The sequence below is a fragment of the Trachypithecus francoisi genome, unplaced genomic scaffold, assembly GCF_009764315.1.
Source record: "Trachypithecus francoisi isolate TF-2019V2 unplaced genomic scaffold, Tfra_2.0 Lachesis_group2, whole genome shotgun sequence".
NCBI classification, from domain to species: Eukaryota; Metazoa; Chordata; class Mammalia; order Primates; family Cercopithecidae; genus Trachypithecus; species Trachypithecus francoisi.
The window spans coordinates 134,786,583-134,804,163 of NW_022681465.1; the positions used below are offsets into that span (position 1 = coordinate 134,786,583).

Consider the following 17,581-nt stretch of genomic DNA (forward strand, 5'->3'; position numbering starts at 1 on the left):
TCGTGCACATATAGGAAACCCACTATACACATGGACAAAGAAGCACAAGTGTGTCCATGCCATCCCTCCACACACACACTAGTCACCGGGAGAAAAGGGCTCAGCACATTTCATCATGCATCACCAATTGGGGGAAGCCATGTAGGACAGGAGAAAGGGAAGATTATGAGGCAAAAAGAGAAATGAAACTAAAGAGTCCCACCCTGTCAGCATTAACTGGGATATAAAAGGTTGGGCTTTGGATAGATAGACAGACTCCTGGGTCCGGTCAAACATCAAAATGTCCAAAGAACCTCTCATTCTCTGGCTGATGATGGAGTTTTGGTGGCTTTATCTGAGTAAGTGTTCTGAAACCTTCTATGTAGAAGTTCTTGGAGGACTTGCTATTTTGTGATGGATTTCCATGCACTGGTTTGGGCCTCAGTAAAGCGGAAGCTCACTTCATTTCTGCATCCCTCCCCTCTCCCTACCAGGCTTCCTTCTGTGGAGGGTCTCTGTCCTGCCTTGTTATACAGAGGTTTATATCCAGAGACTGGTCTGGGGGTTTTAGGCTGGGGTAATTTGGGCTTGTATTGGAAATGGCAACTGAAGAAGAGACACTGAAATAAGTGGTTAGATAAGTTGGAGAAAAGAGATTTCCTCTATGGGTGTTATTCATATAATCAATAAGCCAGGAGAATTTGTTATGGTGAGAGTTGTGATAATTCTTACAATTCCCTGTGTTTTTAGAAGTGTTTGTTTGCTTTTCGTTTTGTTTTGCTGGGGTGAGGCTTTATGGTAAAGTTTCTTTTCTCCACGTTGTTTTTGGGTTTTGGATGATGCAAATGTACACACTCAGTTTTGGCCAGTGAAGTTCTTTGCATCCTGGTGATATAGGGCCACGTGTTCTGGCCTGCACTGCAGCTGCATCTCGGGCACTAACTGTTGACACTGGGAATATGTCTAAATTGCTCTGGCTCTCCTATATTTGAAATGAGAGACCTGGCTTTTTAAATGACCACTTGTCACAATCTATGCTTCTAGGACAAGATAATATTGAATGGCCCTTGCAGTTTTACAAAAGTCCATTTTTTATAAAAAAATGGATACATAATAACTATATATATTTATGGGCTACATGTGTGTTATTTTGATATATACATACAATGTACAATGATCAAATCAGGGTAATTGGGATATTCATTTCTTGAAACATTTAAATTTCTTTGTGCTGAGAACATTTCAAATGTTCTCTTCCAGTTATTTTGAAATACATGAGAAATTATTAATAACGATAGGCACCCTACTATGCTGTCAAACACTAGGACTTATTCCTTCTATTTAATTGTATTTTTTCCCTTTTCCCACATGTTCTAACTAACTGTATTTTTGTACCCATTAACCTGCCTTTCTTCATACCCCTTCTCCCCTATCCTTTGTAGACTCCAGTGACTATCATTCTATTCTCCACTTTCATGAGATCAACTTTTTTAGCTCTCATGTATGAGTGGGAACATGCAATATTTATCTTTCTATGCCTAGCTTATTTCACTTAATATTAATAAACTCTGTTTCCATTCATGTTGTTGCAAATGACAGAATTTCATTCCTTTTTTGTGGCTGAATATTCTACTGTGTTTATATACCACATTTTCTTTCTTTCTTTTTTTTTTTTTCTTTTCTTTTTTTGAGTCTGAGTCTTGCTCTGTTGCCAGGCTGGAGTGCAGTGGCGCGATCTCAGCTTACGTCAACTTCCACCTCCCAGGTTCAAGCATCTCCTGCCTCAGCTTCCCAAGTAGCTGAGACTACAGATGCCAGCCACCATGGCTGGTTAATTTTTGTATTTTTAGTAAAGACGGGGTTTCACCATATTGGTCAGGCTGGTCTTGAACTCCTGACCTCAGGCGATCACCCGCCTCAGCCTCCCAAAGTGCTGGGATTACAGGCATGAGTAACTGCACCCAGCCATATACCACATTTTCTTTATCCACTGATGGACACTTAGGTCGATTCTTTATCTTGGCTATCGTGAATAGTGCTATAATAGACATGGGAGTGCAAATATCTCTTTAATTGATTCCCTTTCTTTGGGATATATCCCCAGTAGTGGAATTGTTGGATCATATGGTAGTTCTATTTTTGGTTTTTTAAGGAATCACCATACTGTTTCCCATAATGGCTGTAGTAATTTACGGTCCCACCAACAGTGTACGACAGTTCCTCTTTCTTTGTGTCCTCACCAGCAATGGTTGCTTTTTGTCTTTTTGATAGTAGCCATTTTATCAGAAATGAAGTGATATCTCATTGTGGTTTGGATTTGCATTACCCCAGTGATTAGCGATGTTAAACATTTTTTCTTCTAGGTCTTAACTCTTTGTATGTGCAGAAACCTTTCCAACATGGTGCATGAGAAAACACCCACATTTTAAGGAAAACAAACCTATTTCCTCACCTCTAAACACTTATTATACTATTCTCTCTGCCCTTCTTTCCTCCATAGTGCCATGCATCCTCAGGTCCCTACTTAAGTCAGGCTTTTCCTGGCTACCCCATAGCTTCTGGACTAGTTTAGGTATTTCTGCTATGAGTTCTCATCCTCCTCGGAGTTCCTGCATCTGCAAACTTGTCACTCTATAGCAAATGCTCACTCACTTGCCTCTCTTCCCAGGTACTCTGCAGGCCCCATGAGGGGAGGCCAGGTCTGCTTTGTGGCTTGTTATATTCCAGCACCTAGTTACACGCTTGATATATTATAGACACTGATGAAGCAATCTACAGGCCGGTTGTGGTGGCTCATGCCTATAATCCTGGCATTTTGGGAGGCCGAGGTGGGTGGATCACCTGAGGTCAGGAATTTGCGACTAGCCTGGCCAACATGGTGAAACCCTGTCTCTACTAAAAATACAAAAATTAACCGGGTGTGTTGACATGTGCCTGTAATCTCAGCTACTCGGGAGGGTGAGGCAGGAGAATCGCTTGAATTTGAGAGGTAGAGGTTGCAGTGAGCCGAGATCGCACCACTGCACTCCAGCCTGGGTGACAGAGTGAGACTCTGTCTCAAAAAGAAAAAAAAAAAAAAACAAAGAAAAGGAAGAAAAAACAATCTACAGAATGAAAGCAGTCCCTGTCACTTTCACACTTTTATTTTGGGGTTGGTTTGGGTTTGTTTGGATGTAGAAAGCTACCACTTGCCTTTCCATCAATTTTTTTTATTTTTTTATTTTTACTTTAACTGTCTTTGTCTTGTCCTGGAAACTTGAGGTTTGGAGGGTTTTGTTAGGTTGAAAGTTGCAGGGGTCTATGTCTACATGTCCTGCTACTGGCAGGACACTGGTTGAGGGGGATTTTCTAATCCTGCTTGAAGGAGGCAGCACCTGGTGAGCTGATTTTTTTTTAATTTTGTTTTTTCATATGTGCCTTTTCTTTTTTCTTTTGTTTTTCAAAATATTTTCGTTTTTTTTTTTTTTGAGACAGAGTCTCACTCCCGTGCCCAGGTTGGAGTGTAGTGGTGCAATCTCGGCTCATGGCAACTTCTGCCTCCCAGGCTCAAGCAATTCTCCTGCCTCAGCCTCCTAAGTAGCTGGGATTACAATTACCTGCCACCACACCCAGTTAATTTTGTGTATTTTTTTAGTAGAGACAGGGTTTCACCATATTTGGCCAGGCTGGTCTTGAACTCCTGACCTCAGGTGATCCACCTGTATCAGCCTCCCAAAGTGCTGGGATTACAGGTGTGAGCCACCACACCTGGCCTATATGTGCCTTTTCTAAGATAACCAACTTAAAACAGAGTGACTGCTCAGAATCACCAAGGATCAGAGCTGGATGTACTCTTAAAAGATGCCCTTCACTCTGTAGACGGTGATTTTGAGACAGATTGGGGAAGGGCCAGCCTTGTTTAAGCTCACCAGCTAAGGAAGGAACCAAGCTGGCATAAGGACTTAACCACCATTCCAGGTAGCTCCACAGAAGTGAAACTGATTTGATATCAACAATTGCTTTACTCAGGGATAGTTTTATAACAGACAGGAACCTTTTTTTTGTCTTATTTCTAAATTCTAATGTCCTTGGTTATACATATTAATACTTTGTTAATTTCACATGGCATTTGATAACTCCTCTTCATGTGGACCTCAGAACCATTTCTGAGGTGAGTATTATCCCCTTTGCCTTGTGATAATAATGAGGTCAGGATTATTGTGGCTTTCCTTCAACAACACAAAAGCAGTAACTGGCAGAATGGGGTTTACAATGTGAGCTTAATGGCTGTTTTTCCTGCCATATGCAGTGTCTGCTTCCTTTTCTTATGTGAATTTTTAATAAGATGAGTAACACAGAAATACTCCTGGTGAAAAAATTGAAATGTTATAAAGCCGAATGCCCTTTGGACTGCTATCCCCAATTCCAATCCCTTTTCTCTGATCCTGGGGGTAACTGACACACTGAGTTTGGTGTCTATCCCACCAGACACTTTTCTGTGCATTTACTTTCAAATGTCTGAGCCCACAAAAACAAAGAAATTGGTTTATTTATTTATTTTATAAGAAGGGTTTTATATTTTATGTCTTGTTTTGAAATTTGCCCTCTTCATCATTAAATAGCTTGGAGTCTTCATGCCAATTCATGTAGGTCTATCTCTAATGCTATTAATCTACATAGAATTCCATGGAATAAAGATGCCCCAGTTTAGCCATTTCCCATATGTACATTGTCCATTTCATTCACATATACATGGAGGCTGCAATAAACATTTGCAAATAAGCATCTTTGTCAACATGTGTTTTTCTAGGGTGGATAACAAACGTGAAATTGCTAAGGCATACTAGGACTCATGTATAGTGAATACTTAATAGAAACCATCAAATTTCCTCACAGTGTGGCTGTACCAATTTATACCCCCATTTCACTCTGGTTTTCTCAGGAGGCTAAGTCCTTTCCTAAGTCCCTTCCCACAAGTGTCTTGGAGCCTTGTTTACTCACACCTTGACCAATATTCAATATTATCAGTGTTCTAAGTTTTTGCCAGTCTAATGGGCAAAATTTATTGGCTGCTCTTATTTCCTTATCTATGAATTGTCTATTATGTCCTCTGCTAGTTTCTCTATTGGATCTTTTCTTTTTTCTTTCTTTTTCTCTTTTTTTCTTTTTCTTTTCTTTTTTTTTTTTTTGAGACGGAGTCTTGCCCTGTTCCCCAGGCTGGAGTGAAATGGCATGATCTCGGCTCACTGCAACCTCTGCCTCCCGGGTTCAAACGATTCTCCTGCCTCAGCCTCCTGAGTAGCTGGGATTACAGGCGCCCACCACCACACCCAGCTAATTTTTGTATTTTTAGTAGAGACAGGGTTTCACTATGTTGGCTAGGTTGGTCTTGAACTCCTGACTTCATGATCTGCCCACCTCTGCCTCCCAAAGTGCTGGGAGTACAGGCATGAGCCAACGCGTCCAGCCGCATCTTTTCTTATTATCAATTAGGATGCCTCCTTTTATACTAAGGTACTTGGGAAAATAAAATGTTGACTCTCCAGTGGAATACTTCTTATACATGTTTTATTAATTTATCAAATATTTATAGGAACAAGATGATCTATTTTTTCTTTTTACTTTCTTGAATTTGAGGCAGTCTTGCTTTGTTGCCCAGGCTGGAGTCCAGTGATACGATCATAACTCACTGCAGCCTCAAACTCGCGGGTTCAAGCCATCCTCCTGCCTCAGCCTCCTGAGTAGCTGGGACTGTAGAAATGTGCACCACACTTGGCTAAGTTCATATTTTAGTAGTTATTAATTTTAGGTGCATGTGTTCTATGTTGTTAACACAGCTGAGGGTGATGACAATGAACTTCTTATTTTTCTCCTGGATTCATGGGAGGCAAAACGGATTTCCCACTGCATTGACTTTTTTATTTTTATTTTTTCATTTTTTTTTTTTAAGACAGAGTCTTGCTCTGTCACCCAGACTGGAGTGCAATGGTGCAATCTCACCTCACTGCAACCTCTGCCTCCTGAGTTCCAGCGATTCTCCTGCCTCAGCCTTCCGAGTAGCTGGGTTTACAGGCACCCACCATCATATCCAGCTAATTTTTATATTTTTGTAGATATGGGGTTTCACCATGTTGGCCAGGCCGGTCTTGAACTCCTGACCTCAGGTGATCTGCCAGACTCTGCTTCCTAAAGTGCTGGGATTATGGGCATGAGCCACTGTGCCCAGCCTCCCACTTCATTTATAATCTGTGAAACATTTCCACTGTGCAAAGTGAAGAGACTAAATTCGGGGAAGGCTGCAGGCTGGTCTGAACTGAGAATGATCTTTTATCATAAGAAAAACCGGAGGTTGCAGAGAGCCGAGATTGCACCACTATGCTTCAGCCTAGGTGACAGAATGAGACTGTCTTTAAAAAAAAAAAAAAAAAAAAAAAAAAAGCCAGCTGTGAAAAACCCCAGAAGCATATGGTCTTGCTTACCATATGGGTGACTCTTAGGGCTCAGGGCCACCTTCTCCTAGAGAGAGGAATGCCTGGATGTTACTGCCAGCAGAGTCAGGGAGGAGCACAGCACTACTGGCCGGCCCTGTCTTCTGTAACTTAGCCAACTAAGTCAGCCAAGTTCGTGAATGGAGAATCTCACAGGAAGGTGCCTCAGAGAAAACAATGAGCAGGGACCCAGGTACCCAAGGGGCAGCAGGGTGTGGTCTCAACAATCTGAGATCTACAGGCTGCCTGACTTTCACTTCAATAGCATTTTTGGGGAAGGACATGGTTTAGAATAATCTCTGATGCACAATTAAACCAACGGGCTTAACATTTTTAACAGTGAAAATGTTTTGCAGATTATCAGAGGTGAAAGTAATCTTAAAGGAGCTTGTCTAGTGGTTCTCAAACACTGGTTGAGTAGTCAACTACATCAGAGTGGCCTGGAGAACTTGATTCAAGTACATATGCACCAGCCTTCGCCTCAGGGATTCAGGCTCAGGTTTAGGCAATAAACTATGTATTTTTAACAAGCTCCCTAGGTCATGCTAATGAGTAGCAGTGGTTAGGACACCCTCATGATTCATTTTAGAAAGGGAGAAACATTCCATCTCAAATAGCTGATGCAGTAAACCTTACCCTCCAGTATTTTTTTTTTTTTTTTTTATGGCACAGCTGCTATTTTAGATATTCCTGTGGTTCCTTCGAGCTCTAAAATTAACAAAAAAATACATGATGCAAAGTGAAATAAGCAAGGCATAGAAGGACAAATACAAGATCTCACTTATATGCAGCATCTAAAAAAGTTAATCCCATAGACACAATAGAAAGGTGGTTACCAGAGGCTGGGGGGTGGGTGAGTGGGTGGGATAGGGAAAGGGAAGATGTTGATTAAAAGGTACACAGTTTCAGTTAGACTGAAGGACTAAGTTTTAGTGATCTATTGCACTGCATGGTGACCACAGTAATTAATATTTCAAAATTGCTAATAGATTTTTAATGTTCTTGCCACAAAAATTTGTTAAGTTGGTAAGGCAATGGATATCTTAATTAGCTTGATTGAATTTTTCTACGATGTATATGTATATTAGAACATCACATTGTACCCTATAAATATACACAATTATTGGCTGGATGCTGTGGCTCACGCCTGTAATCCCAGCACTTTGGGAGGCCAAGGCAGGCGGATCACGAGGCCAGGAGATCAAGACCATTCTGACTAACACGGTGAAACCCCGTCTCTACTAAAAATGCAAAAAATTAGCTGGGCGTGGTGGCGGGCACCTGTAGTCCCAGCTACTCGGGAGGCTGAGGCAGGAGAATGGTGTGAACCCGGGAGGCGGAGCTTGCAGTGAGCCGAGATTGTGTCACTGCACTCCAGCCTGGGTGACAGAGTGAGACTCCATCTCAAAATAATAATAATAATAATAAATATATATATATGCACACACACAGAATTATTATTTGTCCATTAAAAATAAATAAATAGTCCATGAACTCCACCTAACTTCATATTATCTAACAGCAAACAAATAGTCCAAAGCAAGTAATTTCCAATTCTAGTTATTTCCACTGAAAGGAGAGAAGGAAATGGAATACAGTTTTACAGCCTATCTTTTTCTCATAGCACTCTCTGGATTAGGAGATCCATTTGAAGCTTTTAAGTCTGATGTCCACAATATTTACTTGTGGAAAACAGCCCACCTGATTATATGAATAAGTGAAATTGAGTTACAAGGTCAGGATTTTTCATGTGAGAGTTTACTGGTTAGTGAATGGAACTCAAATCGGAGTATTTAAATTAGCAAAAAGGTCTTGCCATGGTTAGAGATTCAAGTGCTCATCTGGCACCACTTGGGGGATAGAATCATGTGGAGTTAGGAGCACAGGAGAACAGCAAGGCACATCAAAACTTATGCTAAAGAACCACATAAGCCAGGCAACATGGGAAACCCTGTCTGCACAAAGAAACACAAAGATTAGCCAAGAAATACTGCCATGCACCTGTGGTCCCAGCTACTCAGAAGGCTGAGGTGGGAGGATGGATTGAGTCTGGGAGGTCGAGGCCATGATTGCACCACTGCACTCCAGCCTGGGTGACAAAGCAAGACCCTGTGTCACAAAAAAAAAAAAAAAAAAAAAAGAGAGAGAAAAAGAAAAAAAGGAAAGGAAAGAAAAGAAACATAGACTATAGGTGTCTTCATCTTCCCGGAAGCATCTATTAGCACAAAAACTGTGTAGCATATTTGAGAGATTTCAGTACTGCATGACCTCATTTCCTCATGTTTTCTTGCAGCACCAGTCACTTCAGAGACTGTTGTGACGGAGGTTTTGGGTCACCGGGTGACTTTGCCCTGTCTGTACCCATCTTGGTCTCAGAACAGCAACAGCATGTGCTGGGGGAAAGACAAGTGCCCCCACTCTGGTTGCACGGAGGCGCTCATCCGCACTGATGGAACGAGGGTGACCTCAAGAAAGTCGGCAAAATATAGACTTCAGGGGACTATCCAGAGAGGCAATGTCTCCTTGACCATCTTGAACCCCAGTGAAGGTGACAGCGGTATGTACTGCTGCCGCATAGAGGTGCCTGGCTGGTTCAACGATGTAAAGATAAACATGCGCCTGAATCTGCAGAGAGGTAAGCACATGAAGGGCCTCATGTCTGCGAAAGGAGAGATTCAGTGGTTAATGGATAATGGGATCAGTGGTTGGTGGTGAAGAGGCTGGAGTTGCTTTCACAGTGAGTGGGAAGATTGAATTTGAAATAAGGTGCCGTGGTATGAAGTAGGCAAGTACAACACAAAAGCAGCCACAGAAATGAGTGGAAGGTGGAAAGGGAACTAGTGAATTGCAGGGTCAATTTGAAGAGGCAGCTGCTATGTATCTAGGGGATTACCACCTTGCAGATATTTGGGTCCAGTGTTTTCAGATCTATCAATTTTTATGTGAACTCTGTTGAATTTTGCATGTTGCCAGTTTTTAAAATAATAAAAAAACTGCATGAACTAAGTAAAATGTATTCAGGGATCATCTTCAAGCAGTAAACCAACAGCTTGCCACTTCTGGCCGGGGGGAAAGGGTGTGAGATTTGGACATAGAGCAGTTTTCAGGAGCTCTTTCTTCTGTTACTATCAGTTGCTTTGGATGAAATTTGGAATATGGTGGGACTTCAAAAATTTGAGCTGCATTGAGCCTATGGTTGAAAAATGCTAACAATAATTACCTTTAGTGCTTATCCGGAATGGAGCTTCCCAAAGTGAGCTCTGTATTCCACCTGCATCGGTGTCACCTGGAGGATCCTTGCACTCTATTCCTAACTGGATGGGCACCTTGGAAGACAGGAGTCTAGACATCTATATTCTTTTTTTTTTTCTTTTTGAGACAGAGTTTTGCTCTTGTCACCCAGGCTGGAGTGCAGTGGCACGATTTCAGCTCACTGCAAACTCTACTTCCTGGTTCAAGCGATTCTCCTGCCTCAGCCTCCTGAGTAGTTGGGATTACAGGCACCTGGCACCACACCCAGCTAATTTTGTATTTTAAGTAGAGATGAGGTTTCACCATGTTGGTCAGGCTGGTCTCGAACTCCTGACCTCAAGTGATCCACCTCCTCGGCCTCCCAAAGTGCTGGGATTACAAGCGTGAGCCACCATGCCCGGCCTAGATGCTTAAGTTTTCAGGTGACTCTAATGCACTCTAAAATTTGAGACCAACTGATGTAGATGCTTCTAATTTAAGAACTTGCATATATATTATTATGTCTTTCTCTTAAGGCAACATTGTGAGATAAAAGGTATTCCAATTTTGTAGAAGAGAGAAATGAGGTTTATTGAAGTTAGATGACTCCCACTCAAGTCTTCTCTTTTCAAGTTGGGTATAACTAGCTATTATTTTATAAAATACTTGACCTTAATATATTATGAGGTCATTTCCAAGTTCACTTAGAACAAATGGTGTCTTTCTGGTCTATTAGAGTCATGGAAATTTGGCATATTCTAGGGAGGATGAGATTTGTAGCATAAACGGTGGCTAATGAAGCTCAAATCAGATGTTCAGGGAGTAAATGGTGTCAGTTTGAACGAATCTTTACTGCCTGAAAGAGACTAAGTTCTCACTCTAGGTTGCATACTTTGAGCTCACTTTTGATGCGCTCATTTACACATTCATGCAATGTTTTTGGAGCACCTACTATATGCAAGACACTGTGATAGTTATCGGATTTGTAGCATAGAACAAAATAAATGTCAGATTTTCCCTCATGGTGCTTAAAGTTTAATGGGATAAACGGACTTTAAACAATAGCAATGAAATAAATGTGCAGTTATGAAATGCAATAAAGGCTGTGGAGGTAAATAAACTATGAGAGCACGTAATAAAAAAGCCTAATAATTATTGGAGAATCTACATGGCCTCCTTGCAGAAGTAACCTTTTAGCTGAGACATGAGAGTGAAGTAGGAGTCAGCCTCGTGAAGAATAAGAATAGGAAGCAGCAGGTACAAAGGTTCGTGCAGCGGGAAGGTTGCTGATGTATTCAAAGAGCTAAAGAAACACCAGTTGGGTGGGAAAAAGTGATAGCAGGGGATGGAGATATGAGATCGGAAAGAAAGGCAAGATGGGGTCAAATGGAGGCTTGCAGCTTGCAGGCCAAGGTGCAGGACTGGGTTCTTTACCTTACGGGCAAGGAGGACCCAGTAAAAGATTTAGGCAGGGGATGGACATAATTACATTTGACTTTTTTTTTTTTTTTGGAGATGGATTGTTACTCTGTTGCCCAGGCTGGAGTGCAGTGGCACTATCTCAGCTCACTGCAACCTCTGCCTCCCGGGTTCAAGTGATTCTCCTGCCTCAGCCTCCTGAGTAGCTGGGATTACAGATGCACACCACCACACCCAGCTAATTTTTGTATTTTCAGTAGAGTCAGGATTTCACCATGTTGACTAGGCTGGTCTCAAACTCCTGACCTCAAGTGATCTGCCTGCCTCGGCCTCCCAAAGTGCTGGGATTACAGGTGTGAGCCACCATGCCTGGCCAACATTTTAAATGATTACTGTAGCCAATGTGTGAAGAACAGATTGGAAGGAACGAGTCAGAGCGGGGGCAGGAAACACAATTTTATTGGGGATTACAATGGTCCAGGCCAGTGGACCAGGTGAGGGCCACAGAAATGGATGGGTCCCAGATGTACTTGCATTATTTTCTTTTTCCTCCATCTCCGCTTGGTGCCAGACATGTCTGTTGTTGGTTACAGCCTCGACAACCACACGCAGAACAACAACCACCACACACAGAACAACAACAACGAGTCCCTCCACCACCCCACATGTGACAACAACCATAGCTGCACTTCCAACAACAGTCGTGACCACACTGGATCTCACAAGCGAAACACCACTTCAGATGACAACCACTGCTGTCTTCACAACAGCAAACACATGCCCTTCACCAACCCCAAGCACTCTTCCAGAGGCAGCCACAGGTCTTCTGACTCCTGAGCCTTCTAAGGAAGGGCCCATCCCCACTGCAGGTACGCAGATGTATCTTGGGTTTCTTAGAACAGAGCTGTCTCACTGAATGAGGCAGCCCAGTGACTTGCTCTCTCTCAGTGTGTGTGACTGTGTGTGTGCACATGCGTATATTAGCTTGCTAGGCCTATCAAACAAACACCGCAGACTGGGTGGCTTAAACAACAGAAATTTATTTTCCCACTGCTATGGGTTCTACAAGTCCAGGGTCAAGGTGTCAGCAGGGTTGGTTTCTTCTAAGTCCTCTCTCCTTGACTCGCAGGTGGCTGTCTTCCTTCTGTCTGTCCTTCTGTGTCCTAATCTCTTGTAAGAATACCAGTCGTATTGGATTAGGGTCCATTGTTATGACCTCATTTTACCTTAACTATCTCTTTGAAGGCGCTATCTCACTATACATTTGCATCCGAGGTACTGAGGGTTAGCACTTCAACATATGAATTTTGAGGGGATACAATTTACTCCTTAACAGTAGGCATATGTGTGTGTGTGCGCATGTGTGTGTGTGCATGTGTGTGTGTCAGGAGGTGTTTTCACCAAACTGTTCCTTTTCTTTTTTCATGGTTTCTCTTTTCTTCTGCCTTTTCCTTTGTGTTTTTGAAAAGTCAGCATTTTGGGTTCTCCAGTTGACCTCTAAGGAGTCTTGCAAGAGATACTTATTGAAGAACCAGGAAAGGTCACTCCTGGTCAGACTCCAGTTCCATTCTTTCAGGGGTTAAGTCGCTGCCTGAGCATTAGAGATTGGTTGAGGAAAGACCTCCAGACGCTTTAAAATATCCCCTGATGGTGAGCTAGTTCTAGCCTTGTTTCTTTTTTTTTTTTTCCCCCTGGAATTCTTGACCCTGCAACTTGTACCTCTCACTGAGTGACTTGCTCCATTGCTTAGGGGGGCTTGTCAGGGCTGTCATTGTGTGTCAGACTCTGATTCTTCAGTAAGAATTGGGAAAGCAATCATGAGATAGCTTGAAGGCTTTCTTAGACATTTCAGCTGCCTCAAGAAGTCTTGGATAATTCAAATAGCTTTATGAAATTGAATTGGCTAATTCTATTATACTCTGAATAGTCACCTAAAATCCATGAACCCTGAGCCAATCAATTCTTGTATGTACTTTTTTATTCCTTTGGGCTTTAAAATAAATAACTACCGTAAAATACAACATTTGTAGTTTCTATTTCTTGATTCTAAAAATTACTTGCAATCCTTGAAGAAAATTTGAAATATATAAAGAAGCACCAAGACAGCCATAAAAATACCCTGGAACATGGTGATGCGAGCCTGTAATCCCAACTACTTGGGAGGTTGAGGCAGGAGGATCCCTTGAGCCCAAGAGGTCAATTCCAGCCTGGACAACATAGTGAGACTGTCTTTTAATAATTAGATAAATTAGAAAAAAAAAAGTGGCCAGATGCGGGGGCTCATGCCTGTAACCCCAGTACTTTGGGAGACCAAGGCAGGTGGATCACTTAAGGTCAGGGGTTCAAACCATCCCAGTCAACATGGTGAAATCCCATCCCTTAGTAAAAATACAAAATTAGCCAGGTGTGGTGGCGGGTACCTGTAATCCCAGCTACTCGGGAGGGTGAGGCAGGAGAATCGCTTGAATCTCGGAGGTGGAGACTGCAGTGAGCCGAGATTGTGCCACTGCACTCCACCCTGGGTGACAGAGCAAGATTCTGTTTCAAAAAATTAATTAATTAATTAAAAAATTAAAAAAGATACTCTCAAATTCCACCACCCACCACAAACACAGTAACACTATTATTTTTTAGCTGCCTTTTATCCAACCTTTTTCTCTTCCAGAATCAGAAACTGTCCTCCCCAGTGACTCCTGGAGTAGTGCTGAGTCTCCTGCAGACACTGTCCTGCTGACATCCAGAGGTGTGCAGACACTCACCCTCTCTGTCCTCCCTCACCCCTTGGACTGAGGAGTAGGAAATTACTAAAAGTCTTACTGAATCAGATGACTGACAACCTCTTTGGGTCTTTTGTGCCATAAAATCCCCCTGCGGCAAATTGGTCTCAGGGCAGCCTTTGTAGTTTGTTCCTTCTTGTGGCTAAGACAGAGAGGAGAGAGAGAGAGAGAGAGAGAGAGAGAGAGAGAGAGAGAGAGAGAGAAAGAAGAAGGAGGAGGAGGAGGAGGAAGAGGAGGAGGAGCAGGAGGAGGAGGAAGAGGAGGAGAGAGGGACAAGGAAGGCCATTCTTGATTGGTGCAATTCTCCGCAGTAGCTCATGGTACATCTCTAGGATGTTTGCTTTTTGACTCTAGGCTAAGTAGCACTTAGATGTCTCATTCTAATTTCATGCACACAAATCTTCTTTGTTGAGACTGCTGAGGGGTTTACTCATTCAACACATTGACTTTTTAGAGTGGAGGGAGAATCAGTCACTCTTTTGTTATTTATCTTGTCATCTACCCATCAAAACTTCTTTAGGTAGTTACTGGGGCCTGGGATGGGGTACACCCTGAAATAAGACACGAATGGCATCCTTGGGGGTGCTAGAGAGGACCACTTGGGGTTGACTCCCCAGTTCTATTACTTTTTGCTGGGATCCCTGGCCTCAGTTTATTCCTAGCTTTGTTGTAGAGTTGTATAACTTCATGCATGTAAGGACTTAGAAGAGTGCCTGGCATGTTTGTAAGCACTCACATGGGAGGTGTTACCATAATGGAGCTAATAATCTAGCAAAGGAAACCATACACTGTAAGGTAAGTAAATCAGTGTTTGTCATAGTTACAACACAGGGGTATGATAGAGTGATTTATGTGGGTGCTCTTGCTTCACTCTGCCTAAGTACAAATCCTGCCTTTTTCCTGCTTGTGTGATTTTAGCTCATCTACCTAATCTCTCTGGGTCTTGGTTTCCTCATTGGTAAAATGGGAATAACACTTATCCTGTGGCTCTTTCTAAGGATTAAATGACAGAACCCATGTAGGTCACTTAGGACAGTGTCTAGCACATACTTTTTTTTTTTTTTTTCAATGACGGAAGTTAGTATAGGGACAGTTGAGTACCAAAAGCAGGAAGACAAGCATTTACCTAAGTCTGTTTTCTGTTTTCCTTTGTTTTTCCAAAGAGTCCAAAGTTTGGGATCTCCCACCAACATCCCATGTGTCGATGTGGAAAACGAGTGATTCAGTGTCTTCTCCTCAGCCTGGAGGTAAGGGGACTGTGATTTTTTATTTTATTTTATTTTACTTCATTAATTTCTCTTTCTTTCTTTGTTTCCTTTTTTTTTTTTTTGTAGAGATGAGGTTTCACCATGTTGCCCAGGCTGGTCTCAAACCTCTTGGCCTCAAGTGATCCTCCTGCCTTGGCCTCCCAAAGTGCTAGAGCCACCTGCCTGGCCTGGGGCTGTGTTCTTATGAGTGGCTTGTCTTTGGATGTGGAAACAATCTGTCACCTGTCTGGTTGTCTTGGGATTCAACTATTCTGGCTCCTTTGTGGCCACGTACCACATTCTCCTGCCTCCTGGGGTGAAAGCAAAACATGCTGCAAGCATCAATTCTGGCTTCTCCTCTCCTCTGCTCATCTCCGAAGCCCCTCTGTTGAAATCTTCTTTCTTCCTTAGCAACTGTTGACCTGACGCCAGGAATGATAGTAGGAAAACCACCTATTCATTTTTCAAATTTTTATTATTTTTATTTTAAATTACACAAATATCACACTAATGCATTTTTGTTAGGGGTGCATAAAAACAGATAGAAATAAAATTCTCTTTCACTCCTTGTCCTCAATCCCAGCCCCCTGCCATGAGATAATAACTGTTATTAGTTGAAGACGACCATTCTAGGTCTTTTTTCCATTCCCTTATGTGTCTACACAGATATAGAAATATATAGTTCAGTTTTGTGCATGTTTTTAAACAGTGTTATCATACTATATGTAGCATTCTGCATTTTGTTTTATTCACTTATTGTTATATATTGGTCCACTTTCTTCTTTAATCTATGTAGATATGTATCATTATGTCAAATTGCTGTGTAGCATTTCATATTAGGAGTACTCACAGCATTTCTTGTCTATTGAGGGGCATTTAGGTTGTTTCAATGTTTCCTTTTTATAAACAGTGCGGCAGTGAACATCCTAGGACATGCGTGCCTCCCTAACCATTCATGCAAGTGTTTCTGTAGTTAGGATGGGGACCAAAAAGTAAAAAATACTGGATAAAAGAAATGTGCACCTTTAAATTTAATAGCTTGTTGAAAAATGTTCTCAGAAAAGGCTGTACCAATTTATTTTTCCACCCACAGAGTATCTGCTTTCTCACATCCTCCCTACACTTGATAGGACCATTTGTGTAACTTTTTCAATCTTACGAGAAGAAAATGTCATCTTCTTCTGTTTTTTTTTTCTTTTTTTTGAGACAGATCCTCACTCTGTAGCCCAAGTTAGAGTGCAGTGGTGCAATCTCCGCTCATTGCAACCTCCGCCTCCTGGGCTCAAGCGATTCTCGTGCCTCAGCCTCCCGAGTAGCTGGGACTACAGGTGCATGCCACCATGCCTGACTAATTTTTTGTATTTTAGTAGAGATGGGGTTTCACCATGTTGCCCTGGGTGGTCTTGAACTTCTAATAGAGCTCAGGCGATCCACCTGCCTCGGCCTCCCAAAGTGCTGGGGTTACAGGCATGAGCCACCTTGCCCGGCCCATCTTGTTCATTTCTTATCCTGATTAATGGAGAGTTTGAGTTCCTTTCTATATGTTTATTAGCCAGGAAACAGGCATCCCTTAATTCTGTGAAGTAGACAATGTAACATCCCTCTCAAAAGTTCAGAAGAGTCCAGGCATGGTGACTCATGCCTGTAATCCCAGCTCTTTGAGAGGCTGAGGCGGGCGGATCATGAGGTCAGGAGATCGAGACCATCCTATCTAACATGGTGAAACCCCGTCTCCACTAAAAAAAAAATACAAAAAAGTTAGCCGGACATGATGGCGGGCACCTGTAGTCCCAGCTGCTCTACTCGGGAGGTTGAGGCAGGAGAATGGTGTGAACCTGGGAGGCGGAGCTTGCCATGAGCCGAAATAGCGCCACTGCACACCAGCCTGGGTGACAGAGTGACACTCTGTCTAAAAAAAAAGAAAAAGCTCAGAAGACAGAATTGGAGGAAACAGACAAGAGTGAATGGAAGGGGACAGGTTTTGAAGTAAGACTGTAACTCAGGATGAAATGCAAGGGGGACCTGATATTAAGACACTTTGGCCTGCACTAACTCATACAGTGGGAAAATAGAAAATCTGGACTAGTAGTTGATAATTTAAGGGAAATGGGGTGCCAAAGATCCAAACCCTCTTTGTTTATGGGATGGGGTAAGGGTGGGGGACTATTTTCTGACAAAGAAAGAGAAGGCAGTGACTAGAAAGGTGATGGAAAGTAGGGAGAGCATTCTAACACCATCATCCTTTATTCCATTTAAATCTTGAACTATTTTACATTGAATTACAAGGGAACAAGAGGTCGTGTGATTTTTACCTTCCATAAGCTTCTTGATAGTTTTCATTTCTCTCCTCCTTGACCAAATGCCAGAAGAGAAAACCCTTGCTGCTGGCCTGAAGAGAAGGTTGGTGTAAGAAGGCCAGTCAGTCTCTATGGAACATTTAGTCATTAGGGATGAAAAGCAG

At 42.3% G+C, this 17,581-nt stretch overlaps 1 protein-coding gene across 1 annotated transcript in view; it reads left to right on the forward strand.

Annotated features, from left to right (window-relative positions):
• Window positions 1-223: 223 nt before the first annotated feature.
• The window catches only part of TIMD4 (T cell immunoglobulin and mucin domain containing 4), a 43,203-nt gene continuing 25,845 nt past the window's right edge, over window positions 224-17,581 (forward strand). Inside the window, exons 1-5 of the mRNA XM_033180492.1 lie at window positions 224-338; window positions 8,740-9,081; window positions 11,690-11,965; window positions 13,762-13,839; window positions 15,037-15,120. Coding sequence (XP_033036383.1) covers window positions 281-338; window positions 8,740-9,081; window positions 11,690-11,965; window positions 13,762-13,839; window positions 15,037-15,120 — 838 coding nt within the window. The 5' untranslated portion in view covers window positions 224-280. The remainder of the gene's footprint in view (window positions 339-8,739; window positions 9,082-11,689; window positions 11,966-13,761; window positions 13,840-15,036; window positions 15,121-17,581) is intronic.